Here is a 23,207-nt window from a genome sequence, read left to right as displayed (position 1 = left end):
ACTTAACCACTTTCTTAGTGAAAACCCAGAAAATCCAGAAAAAACCCAGAAAAGCTTCAACTCAATTTCAATGGCGAGAGCAAGAATCTTGAATTCAAATCCAAACCCATCTCCATTTTTACACCTACTTTCTCTCACACCATTTTCATCTCTTCTTTCATCTCCCAAAAAATCCCAGAAATCCAAGAAAATCATCTTACCTTCAACCTCTTTTTCTCTCCTCTTCATCTCAATCTTCTCTCTATTCGCTTTCTCTCTCATCTTAATCCTCAGTTCCACCATTAATCTTTCTCAAAGTTCCAACCTCTGTTCTGTTTGCTCCCCTGTTAACCCCTTCTCTTCGCCTTCGGTTTCGTCTCGTGTTCTTCTTGCTTCTCTATTTACAGACTACAATGAAGTAAAAAAGCCGAGACTGTCTGTAAGTGAAATGGTCCCTCTTCCTGCACATGGGGTTTCGTCGAATTCGAGTGTCGAAGAGAATCAGTTTTGGAAGCAGCCTGATGGTGAAGGGTATAAGCCTTGCTTGGATTTCGGCCTCGAGTATCGAAAAGAATCACCGGGGGTTGCTAGTGAGAAGAGGAGGTTTCTGGTTGTGGTTGCTTCTGGTGGGTTGAATCAACAGAGGAATCAGATTGTTGATGCTGTTGTTATTGCTCGGATTCTTAAAGCTGCTCTTGTTGTCCCTTTTTTGAAGGTTAATTTCATTTGGGGCGATGAAAGGTATCATTATTTTAGATTCAATTACTTTGTTTTTTTTTTTTGGGTAATTTAATAATTGTTTCTTGATTTGGGAGTTTATTAAAAATTATGAAATGGGTTTGTGAAATTCTCAATTTCGATTCGAAAAATGTCCCAAAATTTGAGTTCTTTGGGGTTTTCAATGAAATGTACCGTTATTGTAGATCCAATTACTTCTCTGTTTTTTGGGTGATTTAAGAATTGTTTCTTGATTAGTGAGTTTATGTTTTAAGATTACGAAATGGGTTTGTGAAAGTCTCAAATTTGATTCAAATTAGTCTCAAAATTCCGAGTATTTTGGGTTTCTTCAATCAAATAGTTAGCTTTTTGTTTGGTAAAATTATTGAGTATTTTGTACATGTTAATTTGGTATGGATTGCTGAATTTTTTCAATAAAAATCTGTATAATATGAGTCCAAATTGTAAATTAATCTTTTATTCTTTTAATTTTTGATATATGGTTCTTTATTGCAGTGAGTTTTCAGACATTTTTGATGTAGAACACTTCAAGAATACATTACAAGCTGATGTGCGCGTTGTGTCTACACTTCCCTTCAGACACTTGGTCACAAGGCAGTCAGTTGAGACCCAAATACCATTTGATGTATCCCCACTTTGGATCCGTACTCGCTTTTCGAAACAGGTTTATCCGAAAAACCATGAAAAGCTCTCAAGTTTTCTAATCATTTTCGGGCTTAGAAAACAGAAAATGACCACATATTCTTGGATGTGTCTTTGCCTTGCAGCTAAATGAAGAGGGTATACTAGTTCTAAAAGGGTTGGATTCTAAGCTCTCCAAGAATCTGCCCTCGGATCTTCAGAAGTTGAGGTGCAAGGTTGCGTTCCATGCCTTGCGCTTTGCAGCTCCAATTAGGGAGCTAGGCAATAGATTAGCTAGACGAATGTGGATTGAAGGCCCTTACATTGCCATCCATCTCAGGCTTGAGAAGGATGTTTGGGTTAGGACTGGTTGCCAAACCGGACTTGGCGCTGATTATGATGCACAGATCAGTGAAGAGAGGAGCATGAGGCCTGAGTACCTGACTGGAAGACTAAACATGAGCTATCCTCAACGTCGCCTTGCTGGCCTGTGCCCCCTAAGGGCCTTTGAAGTAGCCAGGTATATAAGCATACTGCATGATAGATTTAATTGTACTCATGATAAGCTAGACTACTTAGTGATACATCATGTACAAGAACTGATTGTTGTCCTGTCTGGCGCGGTGCTGAGGCAGGCTTCTGAAGGGGCTAGGGGCGCCGAAAGATGCAAGAGTGTATGTAGCTGGAGGTAAGCCATATGGTGGTTCAGAGGCTGTAAAACCACTTGTTCAAGAGTTTCCAAATGTGGTAACCAAAGAGAGTTTAGCTAGGGAAGGGGAGCTGTTACCATTTGCCAACAGATCATCAGCTTTAGCAGCAATAGACTACATTGTATCCCTCAGCAGCGATGTCTTCTTGCCATCCCACGGAGGTAACATGGGCCGAGCAATGCAGGTAAAAATCAGCAACTCTGTTACCTTTTTCTCTGTAGTAACATAATGAAACAGACGCGTATGAGGCTGACTTTAAGCTATTGTAACATGTATGAAGGGTCACAGGGCCTACTCAGGACACCGGAAATACATAAAGCCTAACAAAAGAATGATGCTTCCATTCTTTGAGACCTATCAGTCGATGTCAGATGCTGAATTTGGGGCTATCATAAGGAAGTTGCATGAGAAGTCTCAAGGGCAGCCAGAGTCTAGGACCGGCAAAAGGGACAGAGACGTGATCGCTTATCCTGTGCCCGAATGTATGTGTAAACACCATTCTGCTTCTTCCTAACCTAGCAAAATAGTGTACTGTCCAGTTTTGATTTAGCTTTGTTTAGTTCTCTAGCTAGTTGTAGAAAATGTAAAGGATAACAGTATATATCATTATGGCATGATGTAAAGAGACAGAGGTATAGTTTGCTTAGGGCTGTGGTATAGTTTGCTGATGTGATTTCTGTTGGGCTTTTCATATCAGGCCCAAAAACCTGTACATATATGTGGCCCAAAAGTTGACATAATCCACATTTGAGAGTATTATATTGTTTGATTATCAACTCATATAGACAACTGCTCTACTCAAATTTCTTTTTTTTGTAAGATTATTTTTAAAAAAGTGTCCCAATTTGACGGATATATATGTCAATACATAATTTTGAATAATGATATTTAAAATTATTAAGAATCATAAATTATAAAAATATAACATTATAGAGTCTACAGTACATGACAAATACCGCTATGTACTATAAATGTTATGTACTGCTATGTATTGCTAAATTATATATATAAGGAAAATTATAATTAAAAAAACACTTAACTCCGATTATTTTATTTTCACTTTCTTCAATTTTTTCTCCATCGCTTATTTTCATTCATCACAATTAAAGCTTGAAGTAAATTGTAATTTGGGGACAACTTTATTCCACGTCTATAATTTAAAGATTCAATTGATGTAATTTATTAGTTTTTTTCAATATCAATCTGTCTTTTTATTAACCTGAAATGTAACCCTAATTTTGGTTTTAAAAAAAAAAAACGCAACCTTAATCTCGAATTCTTGATCAACACGCATTTGTTAGGTTATCTTCTTCTTCTCCCTCGTGATTCTCCTTTTTTTTTTTTTTTGATATTATTAATTGTTAATGTTAATTAAGTTTCTGCAAACCCTGATTTAATAAATTACAGTAGTGTATATAAAATCTATCATAATTAATGGTGAAGGAGATGATGTTAAAAACACAACACAGGTGAACTATAGCCACTTTATTATACATAGCTTAGCATCATATATTCTGTGTAGCAAGAGGTAGAAATCTAGCTAAATGATCGACTACTTTTTGCACAGTACTTCGTATTTTTTTTTTATTAATTTTAGTTTATGATGATTGGCCTGACATCAAAGTTTATAATTTTATGTTTTAGGGTTTATTTCTAGTTCTATGATAAATTGATAATTATAATGAAATTTGAGATAGATTTATATAATTTGAAAACAAAGATATAAACTTTGTCTAATTTTGTATTATATGTTTCGGAATCAATTTATTTGTCAAGAAATTGCTACTGTATTCGTAGAATAGCCTAGCTTCTAGTGCTGTCCATAAACATCTTATTTGTATCTAGCTCGGTTTGTTTCATAGAATTAATATATGAAGTAATTAAGATAACCGTGTATGGCACGGGCAGGGGCGGGGGGCCCCGAAATTCAGATATATGTAATTAAATTGTACATAATATCACAAGATTATAGTTGGAGTATTGGTTAGAACACTTATGCTTTGTGTACGAGACCCAGTTTCAAGCCTTGGGGCCAGCATTTTTTTAATTTTTTTGGGAAATAAAGTGGGTTCATTTCAAGGGAAGTTTAATGGTGTTACAGCGTCTAAGAGGTCATGAGATTCCTGAAAATATGAATCTCAATTTGGCTCCGAAGTGGGTCCAAGTCCAGGGGCTACCGATTCGTTATTCAGTCCCACAGGTCGCTTCATCAGTTCTTAATCGCGTAGGGGATTTGCTCATGGAGGAGGAACACAACGGTCAGTTTCCTATCCCTAGACCTCGTGTTAAAATTCTTGTTGATTTGTCTTTACCTTTGATTGCGGGTTGCTACTTCCCGACCTATGGCAATCATGTTACTTGGGTACGCTTTAAATATGAAGGAATATTCCGCTTTTGTAAAGTGCGGATTTGTCGGACACGGTCGTCAAACCTGTCCTAAATCATATGAGTTAAGCAAGTTCCACCTGGAGCGCTGCTTGCGTAGGCTACACGAAAGCGGCGCACGTGTTCTATTTGGTCCAATGGACACTTCGATGTACACTAATGCAATTCGGGGTATTGCTCCTAACCTGGATAATTGGACTACGGAGTTATGGTTTGGTAATAATGACGAGGATGATCCCTTTGAATATCCTGCAGATTCACACCCTTTGGATTGGGATCAGTTGAGTGACATTATTGATAATTTCTCCACGGCCTCAGTCGATTCTCCACCGCCGCCTCCTCCAAATTCTAACATACCGGGTTTATTTCCCGGCCCTCCAGGTACCGGTTTCCGAAACACCAGTGACGAGGTTTGGCGGCGTGACTTAGGGATCAATCGGTGCATTAGGGAAGAATTCGAGATTGATGATGTTCAGCCACCTCCTGCTTCTATTAATACACATGGCAATCATGCACATAACCCCTGTCAAGGGTGGCATTTTCTGAGTAACTGGGAACAAGGAGCACGTGGTGTTGATGATGCTTCAGTGACCAACATTAATCAAGTTAATCTCCCTCCACGTGTCCCTTACATGCTACCTCATCAAATCTTCCATGGTCCACATACCCACCAAAATTATAATGCTACTCCAACTTCGGATCCACCTCCAGATAGAATTTCACACCATATGCTTAATGGGCCGGATCCATATCAAGCTGCTTCGATGTTTGGTCACACTCAATCTAGGCCTCAGCAAGAACCAAGCTATCGTGGAATTTTATTTAGAGACTTGGGCCGACCCAACTTGGAGCCAACTCCAATTTTCTCGCCACCCCCTCTAGGCCCAAGGGGACCAGTTTTCCCAGATTCGTTTGGGGCTGGCCCAAGCAATTGGTTTGATGAGCATACTGAGCCCAATCTGCGTCACCACTCCAACTGGGCTCGCCATCTCCTTCTCTGGGTTCGTCATTCCCCACTCATGTTTCTGGTGAGTCAGGGTATCAACCCGACTCTTCTTCTGGGGGTTTCGAATTTTCCCAATCTCCACCATCAGTCAATTACTCTCCTGAGGAAACAACAGTTGATTCACCGGCGGATTTAGAGGTGGATTTGGATGAAGCCACCCCCATGGATTGGTCGCCGCAACATGCTCCTCCAAACCCGGGTATCTGCATCAACGACACATCATCTCCCGCAGCGAACTCCGGTAAACAGGCGGCACCCTTAAAGCTGAAAATGGTTAAGGGAAAAGAAAAAATATGGAATTGGGTTCGCACTTCTTGTCCTGCAAAACGGCTAGCATCGATCTCAGAGCCAGACACTCCACCAGCAATACATTCTCCGGGGTATTTCGCCTGCCTCAAACAGATAAAACGGCGTAAGGGTTCTGCAGGTTCGCCGGTTTCTGACTCTGCTTCACAGTCGACTTCTGCTTCTGATGAGGTTTCGGTGGTTCACCTTCAAGAACCACCACCTCAGCCATGAACATTGGCGCTTGGAACTGTAGGGGCCTCGGAACGGCGGACTCCCCTAAAGTTCCATACCTAGCTTCACTTGTCCGCTCCTCCTCTTTAGATATTATGTTTATAATGGAGACTTTTGTTGGGCTTAATGATGATGTACATAAGCTTAGTTCTCTTAAGTTTGATGGTTTTTGCGGTTTGGACTCACGTGGTCTTAGCGGCGGGTTAGTAGTGTTTTGGTTTTCCCCGCTTAAGGTAGTACCTATTGTAATCACCTCTAATGTAATCTTTTGTGAAGTTTGTACTCAAAATGAAATAAAATATATTATGTTTGTGTACGGATCGCCTCATATTTCGGATCGTTTATCTGTTTGGGCAGAAATTTCAAATCTTTTACAGAAATATCAGAATGTGATTCTTATGGGGGATTTTAATCAAGTTGAGTATAGCTCGGACAAAGTGGGAGGGTCTAAATTTATTGCTGGTCAAAATGAATTCAGGGATTGGAAACTTGACACTGGTCTTTTAGACATTCCTTTTTCAGGCCCGGCGTTCACTTGGACTAATGGCCATAATAATGGCGATCCTACTTTTGAACGCCTTGATAAAGCATATGCTACTCACAATTGGCTTCTTGATCATCCAGACGCCTCCCTTCTTCATCAGCCCATTCTTTTCTCGGATCATGCGGCTGTTATTCTATAGGAAAATGCTATAGCAGTACACCGCAAACCATACAGGATTGATAATTGGTGTCTGCTATCAAAAGAAGTGGCCACTATTATTTCACTTTCATGGGCTTTGGAACGCCTATGTTTTCTATCTCTCGAAAACTTGAGGTATTACGCTCTAAATTACTTAGATGGTGCATCTCTCATAAGAAACTGTGGGGTATTAATTGGAAGGAATTGCATTCCTCTATCTCTCCTCTAGCTGAGCAGTTGGATTCTAAGCTTCATAGAATTATATTTTTATCCGCGCCGGGACGAACAGGTGGCTCAGGCTCAAACGGCCCATATTTACTGGAAACAGCGAGCAAAGGTTAAGTGGGATGCTTTAGGGGAGATGCATTCTCATCTTTTATTCTCCTATGTTCAGGCTCGCAAGCGTCAAAACAAAATTCAGGGGCTTCAAGACACATCAGGTAGCTGGATTCATGACCAACAGGGTATCCAAAGAGTGATTTTGGATTATTTCTCTGGCCTGTTCAAGTGTAAGAATACTCGTCCTTCACCTCCTGATTTTGACTGGTCGGATCTTGACCTCCCATCTCTGTCGGATTCAGATAAAAGCGAGCTTATGTCCCCTATTTCCGCTGATGAGATCAAGCAGGCAATGTTTAGCATTGACGATTCCAAATCTCCTGGTCCGGACGGTTTCATTTCTGCTTTTTTCAAATCCTACTGGGCAGTGGTTGGCCCCTCAACTATTTCGGCGGTGCAATACTTTTTTCTTCATGGTCATATGCTCCGTGAGTGGAATCGTACCTTTATTATTCTCCTTCCGAAGGTCGAGCAGCCCCAGCAGCCCTCCCAGTTTCGTCCTATTGGCTTATGTAATGTTCTTTACAAATGTATAGCCAAATGTATTTCTTTTCGTATGCGAAAAGTTCTCCCCTCCTTAGTATCAGAATTCCAGAACGCTTTTGTTCCTGGAAGACTCATGGCAGATAATGGTCTTCTTGCTCATGAAGTTCTTTCTTATATGAATTCGTCGCGGGGACGGACTATGTCGGCAGCTTTAAAACTTGATATGAATAAAGCATATGACAGAATTGACTGGGAGTTCCTTTGGAAAGTTCTACAAGTGTTTGGTTTCCCTCCTTACTGGATTCACATTATCAAGCAATGTGTTTCCACAGTTTCGTATCAGATCCTCGTCAACGGCAATCCTACAAAGGTTTTTAGACCGATCCGCGGTCTTCGCCAGGGTGATCCCCTTTCTTCTTATCTTTTTGTCCTTTGTATGGAAATTTTTTCAGTTATGATTCGAAAGGCAGAACGTGACAATCTGTTCCGGGGGGTTAAGATTTCTCGCCACACTCCATCGATCACACATCTGTTATTCGTAGATGATTCTCTCCTGCTGTTTCAACCGTCCCCTGAGTCTTGCGATAATGTACTTCAGGTGGTTAATCAATTTTGTGATCTTTCTGGTGAGATGGTTAATTTGCAGAAGTCTTTTGTCCGGTTCAGTGCTAACGTTCCTTCAGACTTCCGAGATTACCTGGCCTCCACCTTACATCTCAAGGTTGTTCTAAATCTGGGTCCCTACCTAGGTCTCCCTGTTGATTTGGGTAGGAGCAAATGTCAGGCCTTTCAACCTCTCCTTGATAAGATTTCTTCCCGTCTCACAGCATTTGCTCCTCTTCATCTTTCACCCTCGGTAAAGCTAGTAATCATCAACTCTGTTTTGGTGGCGTCCCTTAATCATGTTCTTTTGGTGTTTAAATTTCCAGCCTCCATTACGGATAAGATTAATAATCTTTTGGTTCGGTTCTGGTGGAGGACATCTCTGCACTCTAAGGGTTTGGCCTTAGCTCCGCCTTCCCTCTTGTTCACTCCTAAAGGTATGGGCGGTTTGGGTATTCGTCATTTAGGAGTTTTTAATTCTTCTCTGCTTGCAAGGCAATCTTGGCGTATTTTGCAGAACCCTCAGCTTCTTCTTTCTCGGGTTCTCAAAGCGAAGTATCCTTCCCTTTTTAGTATTCGTTCTTCGGAACGTCTTCCCCATTCATCCTGGGGTTGTAAAAGTATTTTGGAAGGTTTTAACATCTTACGGACTGGTCTTAGCTGGAAGGTGGGTAATGGTTCTCAGATTCGGATTCTTCAGGATTCTTGGGTGCCTGGTGTTCCGGTTCACTTCAAGAGTTCTTCTGCTGGTTCGGTTCAGCCGACACTTGTGTCTTCTCTTCTATTTCCCGGCACTAACGCTTGGGATGCTACTTTAGTGCATTCTCTTTTTCCGCCCTCCACAGCCGTTAAGATTCTCAGTCTTGAGCGTCCTCCTCAACCCATGGATGATTTTGTTTACTGGAAATTTACTAGAGATGGCAACTTCTCGACTAAATCAGCCTATGCTCATGTCATTCAATCTTTACATCAGGTCTCGCACCCTACCAATTTTATCCTGCCCTTGACCTGGGCTAGGCTTTGGGCCCTTCCTATTCTTCCTAAATGGAAAATTTTCCTTTGGAAGATTGTTCACGACGCCCTTCCAGTGGCAGCAAAACTCCGGGATAAAGGCCTCCCTGTGGATCCGTTATGCTCCTTTTGTCATCAGATTCCGGAGTCCCTGGATAATTTACTACTCCACTGCCCCTACTCCATTCGTCTCTAGGCTTGTGGTCCTTTGGGTATTTGGCCTCCATCCCCGGATACTCCGTTGCTGCATTGGTTCTTCCCACTGCTTGTATCGGTTGTTAAACTTGGAGATTGGAATGGGTTGGACTCCATTCTTGCCTTTGCCTGGGCAATTTGGGTTCTCCGTAACAATATCCGTTTTCGGTAGGAGGAGTACTCCCCTATCTCTGTCTTCCGCATTGCTCAGAACTGGTGTTCCAGAAGTTCTGATGCTCGTCTTCACTTTACTCAGCCCTCTCCTTTGCCCCCGGGTTTTGGGTGTCAGATTCAGTCAGTTTATCTTCGTCGGGAGGGTAATGCTTCACCGACCGTTGTTCTGCTTATTGATGGAGCTTGGGACTCTAAGGATTGCAGAGTAGGTACTGGTTGGTGTTTTTATTCTATGGCCACAAATTCGGATCTTGGTGGTGGCGCTCAGGCTTGTTTCGCTATTTCGGCGTCTCATGCGGAATTACTGGCTTGTCTTTTTGCCCTTAGGATGACAAGTCAGCGTGGCTTTTCTAAAATTCGAATCCACACAGATTGTATGAACTCTCTTTATGCCCTAAAGAATGATTCTCCTTTAGACGTCTCTACAATTTGGGTTCGGCAGCAGATCATCGATCTCCTTCCCGCTTTTCAAGTTTGTCTTCTCCAGAAGGTTCCTAGGCATTTGGTTCTCCCAGCTCACCAACTGGCGGGTTCTGCTAGGATGCGGCATTTACTCCATTTTGTGTATTAGTTTCTTTCTTTTCGTGTAAGCCTTTGTAAAAAAAAAAAAGTGTAGTAGTGTACGAAGGTTGTGAGTGTCAGTCAAATTCAATGAACTAAGTCACTTTCTCTAGAATCCTCCGCCCAAACCTTTCCTCTTCTCCTATATTTTTCTCCAAAAAAACTTTCAATCTATCATTCTATTTCCCAAAAACACTCTATATTTCCAAAATTAATTTCACACTTAACTATTTTAACATCTTGTTTTCAACAAGTTTAATTTACTTTTTATTAGTATCTTCAATTATTCAATTAGCCCAAAAATATTTTATCTTCCAAAATAATTTTGCCCCATTTTAAAAAGTTGAACAGGGCCCCCAAATTTTATTTGCAATTTTAGCCCCGGCACTGGGCACGGGACCTAATCTAGTAGAATTAATAAAATTGAGTTTACAAGAATGAGTAATTATAACTTTGATGGATCTAATAAATTGATAAGGATTCAAAATTGATAAGTATTTTTGTATATAAAGTAGTCCTACAAATAGGGCCTGTTCACATTTACTTAATTTCAGTTCAGTTCAGTTCAGTTCAGTTCAGCTCCAATCAGTTCAGTTCAATTCACTTCAGTTCAGCTCTTAATTTCCCTCTCACATAAAATATTCATTTCAGCGCAATTAACTTCAGTTCAGTTCAATTCAGCTCCAATCAGTTCAGTTCAGTTCAGCTCCAATCAGTTCAGTTCAGTTCAGTTCAGCTCAGTTCAGTAAATATAAACAGGCCCATAATCTAAATAGAGTGTATGATGTCAAATAAATCAAACAAGTATTTGTTATTTCTTTTTGAATGTAGTCTAGAGGGAAAAAAATAGAACTAATAAATTGAGAAGGACCCAAAATTGATAAGTGTTTTTTATATATAAAGTAGTCCTACGAGTAATCTATAGAGGTTGTATGATGTGAAATAAATAAAAAAAAAATTTTAAAGTATGAGAAAGGAAAAAAAAAAGATATGGTGAGCACAAAGATTTGATCCTTAAACCGTTAATCAAAGCGATAATGCAATTCATCACCATCTTAGCTAAAGTCAACTTGTGTTTAAAAAATGCAAAAAATAAATAAAACATTTTATTAAATTTATTAGTAGTACATTGCGGTACGTTGCTTTAGTGGTACATAGCGGTACGCGTCATTTGCTGTAGAATTTTCGTAAACGAGGTGATTTTAACAAGTACAAAGTACCCGTTTACTAATTTGTATATGTTATACATAGCCCTTAGGGCTACATATAAGAATTAAATTTACACCTAAAAATCGTAAAAAGTTAAAAATCATCAAAATATATTTAATTACTATAAAATTAATTACACTGATTTACGCGTGTTTTTGTCATGAATTTCTTTTTTTTACAATTTCCAAGAGTATATTTAATGTTTATATATAGCCCTTAGGGCTACATATAGCATTACCCAATCATTAGAACTTTTATTATCTCTACAAATCACATGGATCCATACTTTAATTACTATCGCCTCATCTAATAATTAATCTGCTCTAACGGAGGAAATCATTAGAACTTTTCTAGGATTCTGGACTTCTGGAGTATGGTAAGTTTTTTTTAATATTGATTAGGATTGGATCTGCGTGAAATGTGGTCATTAATGGCAACAAATAATGAGTAATACTTAAAATATTTGTTAATAAGAGTGAGCTCGAGGTACTCGTGGCGTAGGCGTATCATTGTTTCAACTACCAAATTACTTATAAGAGGATAATATTTTTATTTTTGAGATAATGTATTTTTAAATAAAAATTAAAAGTGTGGTTCTTGAATTGACAGATTTTATCCGCAATATTTCTTTAATGTTTCGGAAAGGATCACGTTTGTAATGTAACGTGAATCATGTTTAACGGAACCTTCTAAAAATTAGTGCTTTTTTTAAGAAAATTGGCCCAATTTAGGTAGCAAAATATTGTTAAGAGTTTATTTTATTTCTATATTTTTCCGTATTTTCATCATGCAAGGAGTTTTGTGTGCGATTGGTCACATCATGTAACCGCTTGTAAAAAAAAAAAACAAAGTAACCCTTTTAACACTAACCGAGTAATTTAACCCTTGTAACATTAACCAAGTAATTCCTATGATATTGATGAAGTTACCCTTGTAATACTGACCGAGTAACTCCTACTCAAATTCCTGCTCTACTCAAATTCCTTTTTTTTGTAACACTAGTGAAACAACCCCCATATAATAACTAGCCAAATAGTGTGGTCATCCATGTATAATAATTTGTGTTCATCATCATAATAGTAGGATTCAATTTGGGATAACAAATAGAAAATAAAAAGGTTGGAATTAAAAAGAGTTGAGAAGCTAATCATGTGTTAAAATTGACAATTGTGTCGTGTCATGTTGTGTTGGTGTTCAATTAAATGGGTTGGAGTATCTCAACACTAACCTGTCCCATTTTAATAAACGTGATGTATCATGTTGATCAAACTTGCCGGAAACACTTGATACTAACCTGCTTTTTTTGGATCCGCGTTTAGTGTCGTGTTATATGAAAAGTATTGACACCATTCACAACATTTATGACTATTTCCATAAATTATTGGTTTTTCTAAGCGGGTTAAGTCATGTTAATAATTTCGTGTTAAAAATCTCAACGCTAACCTAACTTATTTAATTAAAATTGTCATATTGTGTTGACCGTTTTGATTAAAAGTGTCGAAAACCCTTCATATGACCCGATTTGTATCGCGTCCAGTTCGTGTCGGGTTAGCTTTTCGAACTAATTACTCATCCCCTTTATTTATTGGGGAAATGGATATAAGTTATTAGACATTGATTATAAGTTTTTGATGAACATCCTGACTTAATTTTGATTTTAATATATAAATTTTTGCACATTTTATATAAGTTTTTTAAAAAAAAAAAAAATCATATAGATGCTTAAACATATCAAGTTTTGGAATTTTGTGTATTGAGTGACTAGACGGAAAGTGAAACTAACTTATTTAATACTTTGTGTACTATTTGTTTTAAAATAAAGGGAAATTCTCATTGGTAGCTATAAACTCTTGCACATTCTCAATGGTAGCAATTTTTTTTTTCAAAATCTCTTAAATAGCATTAGTAATCTAATTGTTCTCTAATATAGCATTATTTTTCTAATCTGACATAATTAAGTTAAATTGACTAACTATGGTTAAATAATTAGGAAATGACTAAACTACCCCTTTAATTTTGTAAATGCACCCCCCACTGATCATTCATTAAAAGCGCATTCACTTGATTGAAGACGCTCGAACTTCTGCTGCTACTCTGATGAACTTCGAGGAGCGCTAAAACAACAATCGTTTATCTGCGAAATTTGATCCAAATCTCTCTAAGGTGTTGAATTTCGACTTCTGCAAGGCATTCAATTCTATCTAAACCCAAAATTTCCTATTTTTTCGAATTTAAATGGATTGTACCCACTTTTCCACCATCGCAACACCTACTTAATTTGAAAAAAAAAAAAAAAAATTACAGAGGAGATGAGGGAAACGAAATACAGAGGAAAGAGGAGGAAAGGGAAACGATATTCGGAGGAAGAAGATGGAAGCGAAGTTCGAAAAATTGGGAGAATAGGAGTTTTATAAGAAAACCTAGTTTTTGAGGGGAGGGAAATCGTTTTAATTGTGTTGGAGGGAAATTATTTAACCATGGTTAGTCAATTTAACTTAATTATGTCATATTTAGTAAAATAATGCTATATTAGAGAACAATTAGATTACTAATTCTATTTTAGAGATTTTGAAAAAAAATTTGCTACCATTGAGAATGTGCAAAAGTTTATAGCTACCAATGAGAATTTCCCTAAAAAAATAGAGTTCTTCATCCAAAATAGTTTTCATTATTAATTTAATTAATCACCATATTTTATTGCATTTTTAAAATTTTATACATTTACTTTTCTACATATGTGCGCAAAAACAAATATTTCCTCCATTTTACTTTAATCATATTACCCCCATCCCTAAATTACATTCCTACTTTCCTCTATTATGCGAGGAATAAATGCTAGAAATAAGAATGTAGTTTAGGGACGGAGGGAGTAACATTTAGTAAACTACACTATTATTCATACACACTTCTATTTCCGTCTTTTATGACAAATATATTAGGAAAAAATTAGTTGAGTGAGATCTTAATTATTAGATTTGTTCCGATATATATTTTCAAAATATTTATTTTTTATATGTTTTAATTTTCTAAAAGTTAATTAAGGATATTAATGGTATAAGATGTGATTTGACAAGCGTGCGTGAATATGCTATATTAAAGTTAGTTGCAAATAAAAGAGAATGGAGGAAACAAATAACTTTTATTTGAGGACAGAAAGAGTACCATAAAATGCCCAAGTTTCTTGCACATATTTGAGACAATTCAATGTTTATGTCATTGATTGAAACCGAAATCATACACATCAACTCTTGAACTCTATATAACTCAAATGAAAATAAGCACATACATAATATGATCGAACACAAAACACTTGAACCCTATATAGTTCACAATGAACTTTATTTGTATTTGCTATAATGCACCACTGCACCACTACAAAGCCGTACAATTACACTCCGTAATACAAGTATATTCTTGATGAATATCAACTTACACAATTAGTAATTGGTTTAGTTCAAGGAACCCTTAGTGCCATCAGCATTAAGGAAGTTAGCATACCATTTAGCAGATTTCTTAGGGTATCTCTTGTGATTATCATGGTAATCTGTAAAGTTAAGACCGAAGCGAACATCATAACCAGCTCCTACTTCCATATTGTCCATCAATGACCATACTATATAACCTTTCACATTTGCTCCTTCTCTGCATTGTATAAACCCAAGTTACTAATAAGAATGTGCACAAAACGAAATACTCCCTTTGTTTTAGAATATCTGAGGCAATGAACTTTTTTCACTATTTATATATGCAATAGCTTTGATCACAATTTTTTTCTAATATAATAAAAGCAAATTTTTAAAATAAAGTTTCATAATATAATTTTAAAAATAATTTTCATAAATATTTAATTACTATATAAAAATAAAGTCAAACAAGTGCATCTGGAGGTGTGCAAAGTTGACTGTTTCAGTTGTAATGGGAGAGAGGGAGTAATAATTATAAATTTTGAGTGATAATGGAGATTGGGGAACGAAAATGCTCAACCCCAGTCGATATATTCTCAAGTCTTGCTTACTTATTACTTCCTCTGTTTTTTTTAGTGGACCTATTTTGACTTTTACAGTATTCACAAGCTACGATATGACTAGCTTTTGGGATTTATGTGTACACCAAAAATGGAGTCAATTACTCTATCCCAAGACGGCGTAGATATGTTTTAGTTACCTGCGTGCTTCACGAACAGCGATAAGATGATCTTGAGTATGTTCAATTCTGTAGTCATCATCAAGAGCAGCCGCAAGTTCTTCAGTTTTTCCTTGTGCAATTAGATCCTGAATTGAACTTGTGATAGTTGGTTTATCAGGAACACCTGTTGTAATGAACACCACAGTCCATACATATTATGTTAGCAGCTTGCTAAGTAGGAGTAATAATCATAAGGTTGACTATGATAATTGAATCCTGACTCTTATATTTGAAAATGATGAAAATTGAATCCAAATCTTATATTTGAAAAAAAAATATATATACTTCGTACTCCCTCCATGTTTTTTTAAGTGATACAGTTTGACCGGCATATAGTTTTAGGCAATTTAATTAACTTAAATAAAATAAGAGGTAAGTGAATTAGTTGAAGTATTAAAAAATTATAAAAGAAAGATAGTGGGATTAATAGTTTATTGAAAAGTAATGAATGTGAGAGGAATGATATAATTAAAAAGTAGTAGTGGGTTTGGGTGGGGACCATGAGAGTCGAGATATATAATATTTTAATGTAGCTTTTTGCCAAAATAGGAAGTGTAACACATATTAAAACACTGCCGAATTTGATAAGTGTAACACTTAATAAAATACGGAGGGAGTATAAAAATAAATTATGGTCAAAATGAATAAGACAAAATTAAAGCTTTTAAACTGAACTGAACTGAATTAAATTAAAAATGAATTAAAATAAGTCTAAAAGAACAAGGCTTGTCCGTTTCAGCTTAAAATTGGCTGTATGTTATTTAAACATGTACTTACCATTCTCAGTGACATAGACTTCAGGGTTTCCATATTCTTCCTTAATGTAGAGAAGCAAATTCTTGAGTCCATCAGGACGGATATAAATGTCAGCTTGTCCTTTGGCTTGCACCCCAATAGGATTTCCCTCATCATCAGCTGGAATATAATCAATTTAAGATATGTCATTATTTGAATCAATTGCGATATGTCATTATTTGAATTAATAGCAGTTTTTGTAGCTATTAGATATTCTGTACCAATTTGTTCGTTGAATTTGATAGTGATAGTGCCAGCCATTGGATCAACAACACAAGTGTGTTCGACGAATCTGGAAGTGTAATAGTTGATACCGATATAATCAAAGGCTCCTTTGATTAGTTCCTTCTCAGATTTTGTGAATTCTGGTAGCCCCTTCACATTCTTTTTCATTGATTCTGGGTAGTCCCCACGAATAAGTGGGTCCATGTACCTATAAAATACATAATAATTTAAATAAAAATAAAGCATAGATTAAAAATTAACTAATAACAAGACAATGATACATGAGTTATATAGTACGGAGTAGTATTTAATTCAAAAGTAGATGACAATCACTATAACGGTTAAAACAACAAAGTCGTAAGAACTACATGTATCATATAAGAGGCGGGACACGTTAATAATGACTTTACAGGATTATGTCAGATTTAGTCATTTAAGGCCTGTTCACATTTACTTAATTTCAGTTCAGTTCAGCTCCAATCAGTTTAGTTCAGTTCAGCTCCAATCAGTTCAGTTCAGTTCAGTTCAGCTCCAATCAGTTCAGTTCAGTTCAGTTCATTTCAGCTCAATTCAGTAAATGTGAACAGACTCTTACTTAATAAATATATATAATTTTTTTAAAAAATTAAATAAAGAAATAAATCGATTATGTTTACCCACTAAAGATACGCATACGGAGTACAATATTACTACAAAAAGAAAAAAAAGTTATATATATTAGAAACAAAATAAAAGATTTTACTAGATTTTCCTACATATAAACTATTCCACCCAATAACCACTAAAGATAAAATATTATTTTTAAAATATAGTTTATTTATTTGAAATATTGATGAGTTAGCTAGATTATTACACTACACACGTGTAATCCTTAAATAAATGTAAATAGAGGTCATTTTGCAATAGACTACTGAACTACTCCCTCTGTTTTTAAACATTTGTTTAACCCTTTATTTGCAATCGTTTTAAAATATTTTCTCCGTTTCTTTATTTGCAAATTAAAGCTTTTACACTGTTTAATTTATTTCTCACACTTAGTAAATCCAACTAAATTATATTTTATTGATTATATTTTCTATCCTTCAAATCTCTCAACTAATTTTGTTTTTTTACGGTTACCCCAAACTACCCCACTACCCATGTTTTATTACTTTCTCCAATTTATTTTAAACTCCGCGCATAGAAACATTAAACAAGTATTTAAAAAAGGAAGGAGTATTTCTTTAAAAATAAAAAGTTACACAAAGGGAAGTTAGTTACCATCCTAAGCAGAAATCCAACATCATTTTTGAAGCAGCAAAGTCTTTAGGATCAGTTGAATGTGGCATAAACCATTTACACGGGAGCGAAATTCCGATTTTCCCTTTTTGTGTTTTCTACAAAAAAAAAAAAAAAAAAAAAAAAAAAGATATTGTATAAGGGTTAGTAATAAATAATAATCAAATTATGTTAAGGATTGGAGTACATAAAAAAAAAGATTGGATAGAGTATTATGTATAGTCGTAAGGATGATTTTTACCTGGTATTTATCTTTGTAGAGTTTCGCGGCAGAAGCATGAGCTAAGATGATATGGTGGGTGGCAATGAATGAACCTCTTGGATCTTTTTGAAGATCGCTAGGCAATCCCATCTTGTACCCATACGCCCCGAAAACATAAGGCTCGTTGATCGTCCCCCAGTACTTAACACGGTCACCAAATTTCTCAAAGCAAAGATCAGCAAATTCCGTGAATTGTTCCCTGTAGTCACATTTTTTTTGGAAGCCAATGTTAAATATCACACGTTACATTAGTTTATACGAACACTATGTTTGAATAACAATGCAAAAGAATGTGGGAGATTTATACGTACACTACGTTGGGTCGCATGAAGCCGTAGTATTGTTTTTGTAGTGGCACTGGTAGATCGAAATGGAACAAAGTAACGATAGGTGTGATCCCTGATTGCATTGGAGCAAATTGTGAGATAAATGTAACATGTCATAAACTAGTACTCCGTACTGACTATTAAGCAGGTATTTGTCATGTTAATAGTGTAATTTGAATTCGTAATATGATATAGTAATAATTAAATTCGGATTGTAATATGGATATATACTTCGTCGATAAGATGGAAGAATTAATTACCATTTGCGACTAATTCATCAATGAAGTTATTGTAGAAATCAATGCCCTCTTGGTTGATCCCTGATTCTATAGTTCCATCTGCAATATTTTTAAGAAGAGTTAGTGTAAATTTCATTAAATAAACTCAGTATAGTTTAATTTGGAAATTAAAGAAACTCACTAGGCAAAATCCTTGGCCAAGCAATGGAAAATCTGTAAGAATTTAGCCCTGTTTCCTTCAAAATCTTAACATCTTCCTGCAATTGTTGCCACCAATTTATCAGATCATCGCGTCATTTGATATGCCTTAGAATGTTTGTAAAGGTTATAGTACATCTTATTCTCCTTATGAACTGTCGAATTTAATTGTCACATTATTAATGTAAAGTTTAAATTCAGCGATAGGGTGTTTTACCTTAAAAAGGTTGTAGGAATCGACTGCTTTACGTCCCTTTTCGGCTTCAATCATGAAGTCCCAGGTACTTTTTCCTCTACCACCTTCATCCCCTCTTCCTTCAGTCTATCACAATTAACATTAAGCAATTAAACATAACATACATCGAACTTTTACTACGTACAGGGCAAACTAAAAGTAGAAATACTACTGTAGCACAACATTTATCATCAGATCTAGCAAATTAAACACTTAGATCGCTTTAGTAGTTAGTTTCATGAGAAGTTAGTGTAGTCATCGTTTACATAATAAAATTAATTGATACACGTAAGTTCAAGTTCAATTATTCATTTTCGTTAAATGTAATGTGTCACTATTTTTTTTAAACAATAGAACAAGTCGCCTAAAAGAAAAGGTTGTCATAACATAAAATAATACACGAGTAACACGAGAGAGTGTAACCTGAAGAGCGGAAGTAGAGGCACCAAAGATAAAATCAGCAGGGAAATCCTCCTTTTTCAAATCTTCTTTGGGCGGCGTGTAAGTCGCAGGTTGGAGGCCATCAACGATGGAAACAACCGGGTTAACAACAGTGTTCACTCCATCCTTAACAATTTTAGGAATAAGTCTGCATGATATCTTTGTTGCACCAAAACTTGGTTGTTTGAAGTGCAACTTTCTACTAGTGTTGCTAGTTTTCGAGACAAACGGGGTCGGGTTTTTCAGGTTAAGCTTAGTGATGGAAGAATGTAGAGTGTGAGATGGAGCGGAGTGAAGGAGGGCCATGGTTTTTAGTTGACAAAGAAATGAAGAGAAAAGTGAACAAATAATAAACTTTGTGGTGTGCTAGTTGCGTTTCTTCACTAGAAGAAGTGGTTTAATTTATAGAAATAATATTATGTAATTACGTCCCATTTACAGTAAGATATACGGAGTAGTTGCGTGAATTAATTGTTCACCGAATCTAATAATTTATTACAATATTATCATGTTGAAAAGCAATTAAAGATGATCCAGGCCCCGTGAAAAGCAATATTACACTCGAGGAGCACGATGTCTAGAAGTTGCTGAAAATCATACTACGGTACCGAAATACTTGCGTGGACTTGGTTCATAATAATATTATTATGGACCCGAGGTTTATACACACGCAACTGATATGATATTGAACATAGTGACCTTTATTTTTAACATAGTAACCTTATTTTTAACATAGTAACCTTTATTAAAAGTTGTATAACGTTTAATACTATTGTGAACTTGAAGTACGACGTTATGACATTAATTTTAACATAGTGACCTTTATTATTAATATTGACCTTATAAAATATTTCATTAAAAAAATTAACCTCTTATATCCTATATATTACCAAAATAACTTGTATTTTCAACATAGTAACCTTCATTTTATTATAGTGACTTTTTTTTTATTAATAAAACAATCATAGTTTCTCTAATGTTAGTGGTTCACAATAAATTAGTGTGAACCAGGTTCATTTAAGAATTTGTAACTACCGTATCGCTAATTACGCGTATCAAGTACAATATGGAGTAATAAGAACTGCATGGTATTTAATTCTTTTTTTTTTTTTTTTTTTTGAGAAGAGCATGGTGTCTAATTCAAAATTTACTCATCTCTGTTCCCTTTTGATAGTCCCTTATGGGGATTTTTCACGGGAACTAATAAACATAAATAAGAATAATAAAATTACATTGAAAAAGTAAATTGACATTGGGTATGCAAAAAAGTAGAGAGAAAAAGTAATAAAAATACATGGGAAAATTAAATTTGCACAAGTATTGTTGCAAATCTTTGGTAAAAAATTAATATTAATGGTTGTTGGAAAAAGCAAATGAGGTGTACATTTTGGGACTAAAATTTTTCCATAAGGGGCTATCAAAAGGGGACGGAGGGAGTATAATTATATGGTTTTTAACAAGTACATCAGACTCATGCATTAGCCAATTAATATAAGTATCTGCAGTTTATATTAAAAAAAACAAGTACATTAGACTCTACTAATATTACTTTCTCCATCCCTTTTTTACATTTCTATTTCTATAATTATACGGGAGTTAAGGAACTTTGAATAAAACAAAGAACAATGAGAATCACAAGACATTAGTTGATGTCTTTAGATAAAATAAAGATTAAATAATATTTAATGATGCATATGTCATCAATCATTAGAAAAGAAAAAGGACCAATAACATTTTTTGGTGAAAAATCAAAGGAACAATCATATTCATCTAAATTGATGTACATGGATTCTAAATTTTTTAAAGACATTGCTCCCTCCGTGTTTTTTTACGTGTTACACTTTCCATTTCCGGCCGTATTTTTTTAAGTGTTACACTTCCTTTTTTGGCAAAAGCTACATTAAAATATCATATCTCACTCCTCTCATGGTCTCCACTCAAACCCACTACTATTTTTTTTTTAATTATATCTTTCCTCTCACATTCATTACTTTTCAATAAACTATTAACCCCACTATCTTTCTTTTACAATTTTTTAATACCCCAACTACCCCACTTACATCTTATTTTATTTAAGTCAATTAAATTGGCTAAAAAAATGTGTCGGTTAAACTGTAACACTTAAAAAAAAATACGGAGGGAGTAATAATAAGAGTGAGAAAGAGAAATAAGAGTGAGAAAATAGAGAAAGCATTAATTACATAACAGAAAAATAGGGATAATTTGGGATATTTGGTACTCCATCCGTCCCTTTTTTACATTCCTGTTTGTAAAATTACACGGGAATTAAGGAACTAAGAATAAAACAAATAACAATAAAATAAACACAATGGGAAGTACAAAAAAAAAAGGATGCTTGGGAGTTGGGATTAATATATAATGATGTCATGTCATCAATTCTTTGCAAAAAAAAAAAAAAAAAAAAAAAAAAAAAGGACTAATAACATGCTCCTATTAGAAAATTAAGAACCAATCATATTCATCTAAATTTAGACACAAGGATTCTAAAGGAGGAGTGAGAAAATAAGAGTGGAAATAGGAAAGTAAGAGTGAGAAAATAAGAATGAGCATTAATTACAAAACTGAAAACGAGGGATAATTTGGGATATTTGGAGAAAAAAAATACTTACTAAAAAAGGAAAGGAGAAATGTAATTTTGGAATACTCAAAAAGGAAACCAAGAATGTGAAAAAGGGACGGAGGAAGTAAAAATTTACTTACTAAAAAAGGAAAGTAGAAATGTAATTTTGAAATACCCAAAAAGGAAAGCGGGAATGTAAATAAGGGACGGAGGGAAAACTATTAATTTTGCAATAAGAAATTTATAAAAAGAAGAACCCTTAAAGTTTGGATTATTCCAGTATAATCTAAAGTTGGGATTATTCTATCAAAATAGATAAATGTTGAGATTATTTTTTCTTACTTTTCCTACTTTATAAAGTATTCACAAAGTCTTATATGTAGCTAGTTACATGGTGTATCCACTTCACATAAACACATATAAGACAATAAGTAATAGGGGATTACGATGATGAGCAAATGGGGTTACCTTAACGTATATAGGTTAAACAATTGAAAAAAAAAGAGGTTACTCTATTAAATAAATAGAATTATTCTTTCCTTTTTTAAAACGAACGAAGGGGTTACTTGAATGAACAAATAGGGTTACTTATTTCTAAATTACTTGATTTCACTCGTATAATGAAACTGGGTTACTTTTATGGACAACATAGGGTTACTCTTATGAAAAACTGAGGTTACTCATACATATAAATGAAGATTACTCTAATAAATCAGTGTGGTTACACCGTGTGGCTAGCTACATAAATCCTCCGTTTCTATTTACTTGCAACACAGCCTTGTGGCACGCATTTTGAGGTCGGGTTTATGTAATGTAAACGGATAAATTATTAATTATAATTTTTACAAATGATACTTAACCCTATTCTAATCTTCGCGTAAAAAATATATTGATAAAATCAGTGGCGGATCTTCAAAAAATTTCTTTTGGGGGCCGATAATAACTAAATGTATAACATACTTATACAAGTATACAAGCAAAGTAATGTAAACAAATTTAGAATATGAGAATCACTATTTTGATAGGAAATAGATTACTACTACCTAACTATGCCTTGATAGATAAATTAAAATCAAATACTTCATCTATCCCAACATAATTGACATATTAATTTTTTTTTTTGGCACTATCTATATAGTATATACAAGCTCTAACCATAGTTTTTACTTTTTAGCATCGTATTAAAAACAAAATTTTGTCTTGGAATATGTATTTAAATAGATG

General features: G+C 35.3%; 3 protein-coding genes across 3 annotated transcripts; 2 read left to right on the top strand and 1 right to left on the bottom strand.

Moving 5' to 3' along the window:
- The first annotated feature begins 70 nt into the window (after positions 1 to 70).
- On the top strand, positions 71 to 2,562 carry LOC145596977 (O-fucosyltransferase 37-like). Its single transcript, XM_081653165.1, has 5 exons — positions 71 to 720; positions 1,213 to 1,381; positions 1,485 to 1,858; positions 1,974 to 2,232; positions 2,329 to 2,562. The coding sequence occupies exons 1-5, from the start codon at positions 71 to 73 to the stop codon at positions 2,560 to 2,562; spliced, it is 1,686 nt and encodes a 561-aa protein (XP_081509291.1).
- A 3,500-nt stretch (positions 2,563 to 6,062) lies between these two features.
- LOC145596976 (uncharacterized) lies at positions 6,063 to 10,019 on the top strand. Its single transcript, XM_081653164.1, has 3 exons — positions 6,063 to 6,629; positions 7,035 to 9,188; positions 9,447 to 10,019. The coding sequence occupies exons 1-3, from the start codon at positions 6,063 to 6,065 to the stop codon at positions 10,017 to 10,019; spliced, it is 3,294 nt and encodes a 1,097-aa protein (XP_081509290.1).
- A 4,637-nt stretch (positions 10,020 to 14,656) lies between these two features.
- Positions 14,657 to 19,708, bottom strand: LOC145598868 (beta-glucosidase 13-like). Its single transcript, XM_081655266.1, has 11 exons — positions 19,385 to 19,708; positions 18,944 to 19,048; positions 18,710 to 18,785; positions 18,550 to 18,627; positions 18,275 to 18,362; positions 17,943 to 18,162; positions 17,684 to 17,799; positions 16,420 to 16,631; positions 16,181 to 16,318; positions 15,383 to 15,527; positions 14,657 to 14,860 (listed from the first exon to the last, which is right to left on the bottom strand). The coding sequence occupies exons 1-11, from the start codon at positions 19,706 to 19,708 to the stop codon at positions 14,668 to 14,670; spliced, it is 1,695 nt and encodes a 564-aa protein (XP_081511392.1). The 3' UTR covers positions 14,657 to 14,667.
- Between the last annotated feature and the right edge of the window lie 3,499 nt (positions 19,709 to 23,207).

This window comes from Chenopodium album, chromosome 20 (genome assembly GCF_948465745.1).
Source record: "Chenopodium album chromosome 20, dcCheAlbu1.1, whole genome shotgun sequence".
Lineage (NCBI taxonomy): Eukaryota > Viridiplantae > Streptophyta > Magnoliopsida > Caryophyllales > Amaranthaceae > Chenopodium > Chenopodium album.
This window is presented reverse-complemented; position numbering and strand designations above follow the sequence as displayed.

Excerpts from the sequence above, each read along its gene's own strand:
- LOC145596977 (XM_081653165.1), top strand. The coding sequence starts at position 71 with ATGGCGAGAGCAAGAATCTTGAATTCAAATCCAAACCCATCTCCATTT. Across the intron at positions 721-1,212 it reads TTCATTTGGGGCGATGAAAG|TGAGTTTTCAGACATTTTTG; the intron begins GTATCATTATTT and ends TCTTTATTGCAG. Across the intron at positions 2,233-2,328 it reads ACATGGGCCGAGCAATGCAG|GGTCACAGGGCCTACTCAGG; the intron begins GTAAAAATCAGC and ends ACATGTATGAAG.
- LOC145596976 (XM_081653164.1), top strand. The coding sequence starts at position 6,063 with ATGGAGACTTTTGTTGGGCTTAATGATGATGTACATAAGCTTAGTTCT. Across the intron at positions 6,630-7,034 it reads TTTTCTCGGATCATGCGGCT|GCTCGCAAGCGTCAAAACAA; the intron begins GTTATTCTATAG and ends TCCTATGTTCAG. Across the intron at positions 9,189-9,446 it reads TCCGGGATAAAGGCCTCCCT|GAGGAGTACTCCCCTATCTC; the intron begins GTGGATCCGTTA and ends CGTTTTCGGTAG.
- LOC145598868 (XM_081655266.1), bottom strand. The coding sequence starts at position 19,708 with ATGGCCCTCCTTCACTCCGCTCCATCTCACACTCTACATTCTTCCATC. Across the intron at positions 17,800-17,942 it reads TCTACAAAGATAAATACCAG|AAAACACAAAAAGGGAAAAT; the intron begins GTAAAAATCATC and ends TTTTTTTTGTAG. Across the intron at positions 16,319-16,419 it reads CAAATTCAACGAACAAATTG|CTGATGATGAGGGAAATCCT; the intron begins GTACAGAATATC and ends ATTATATTCCAG.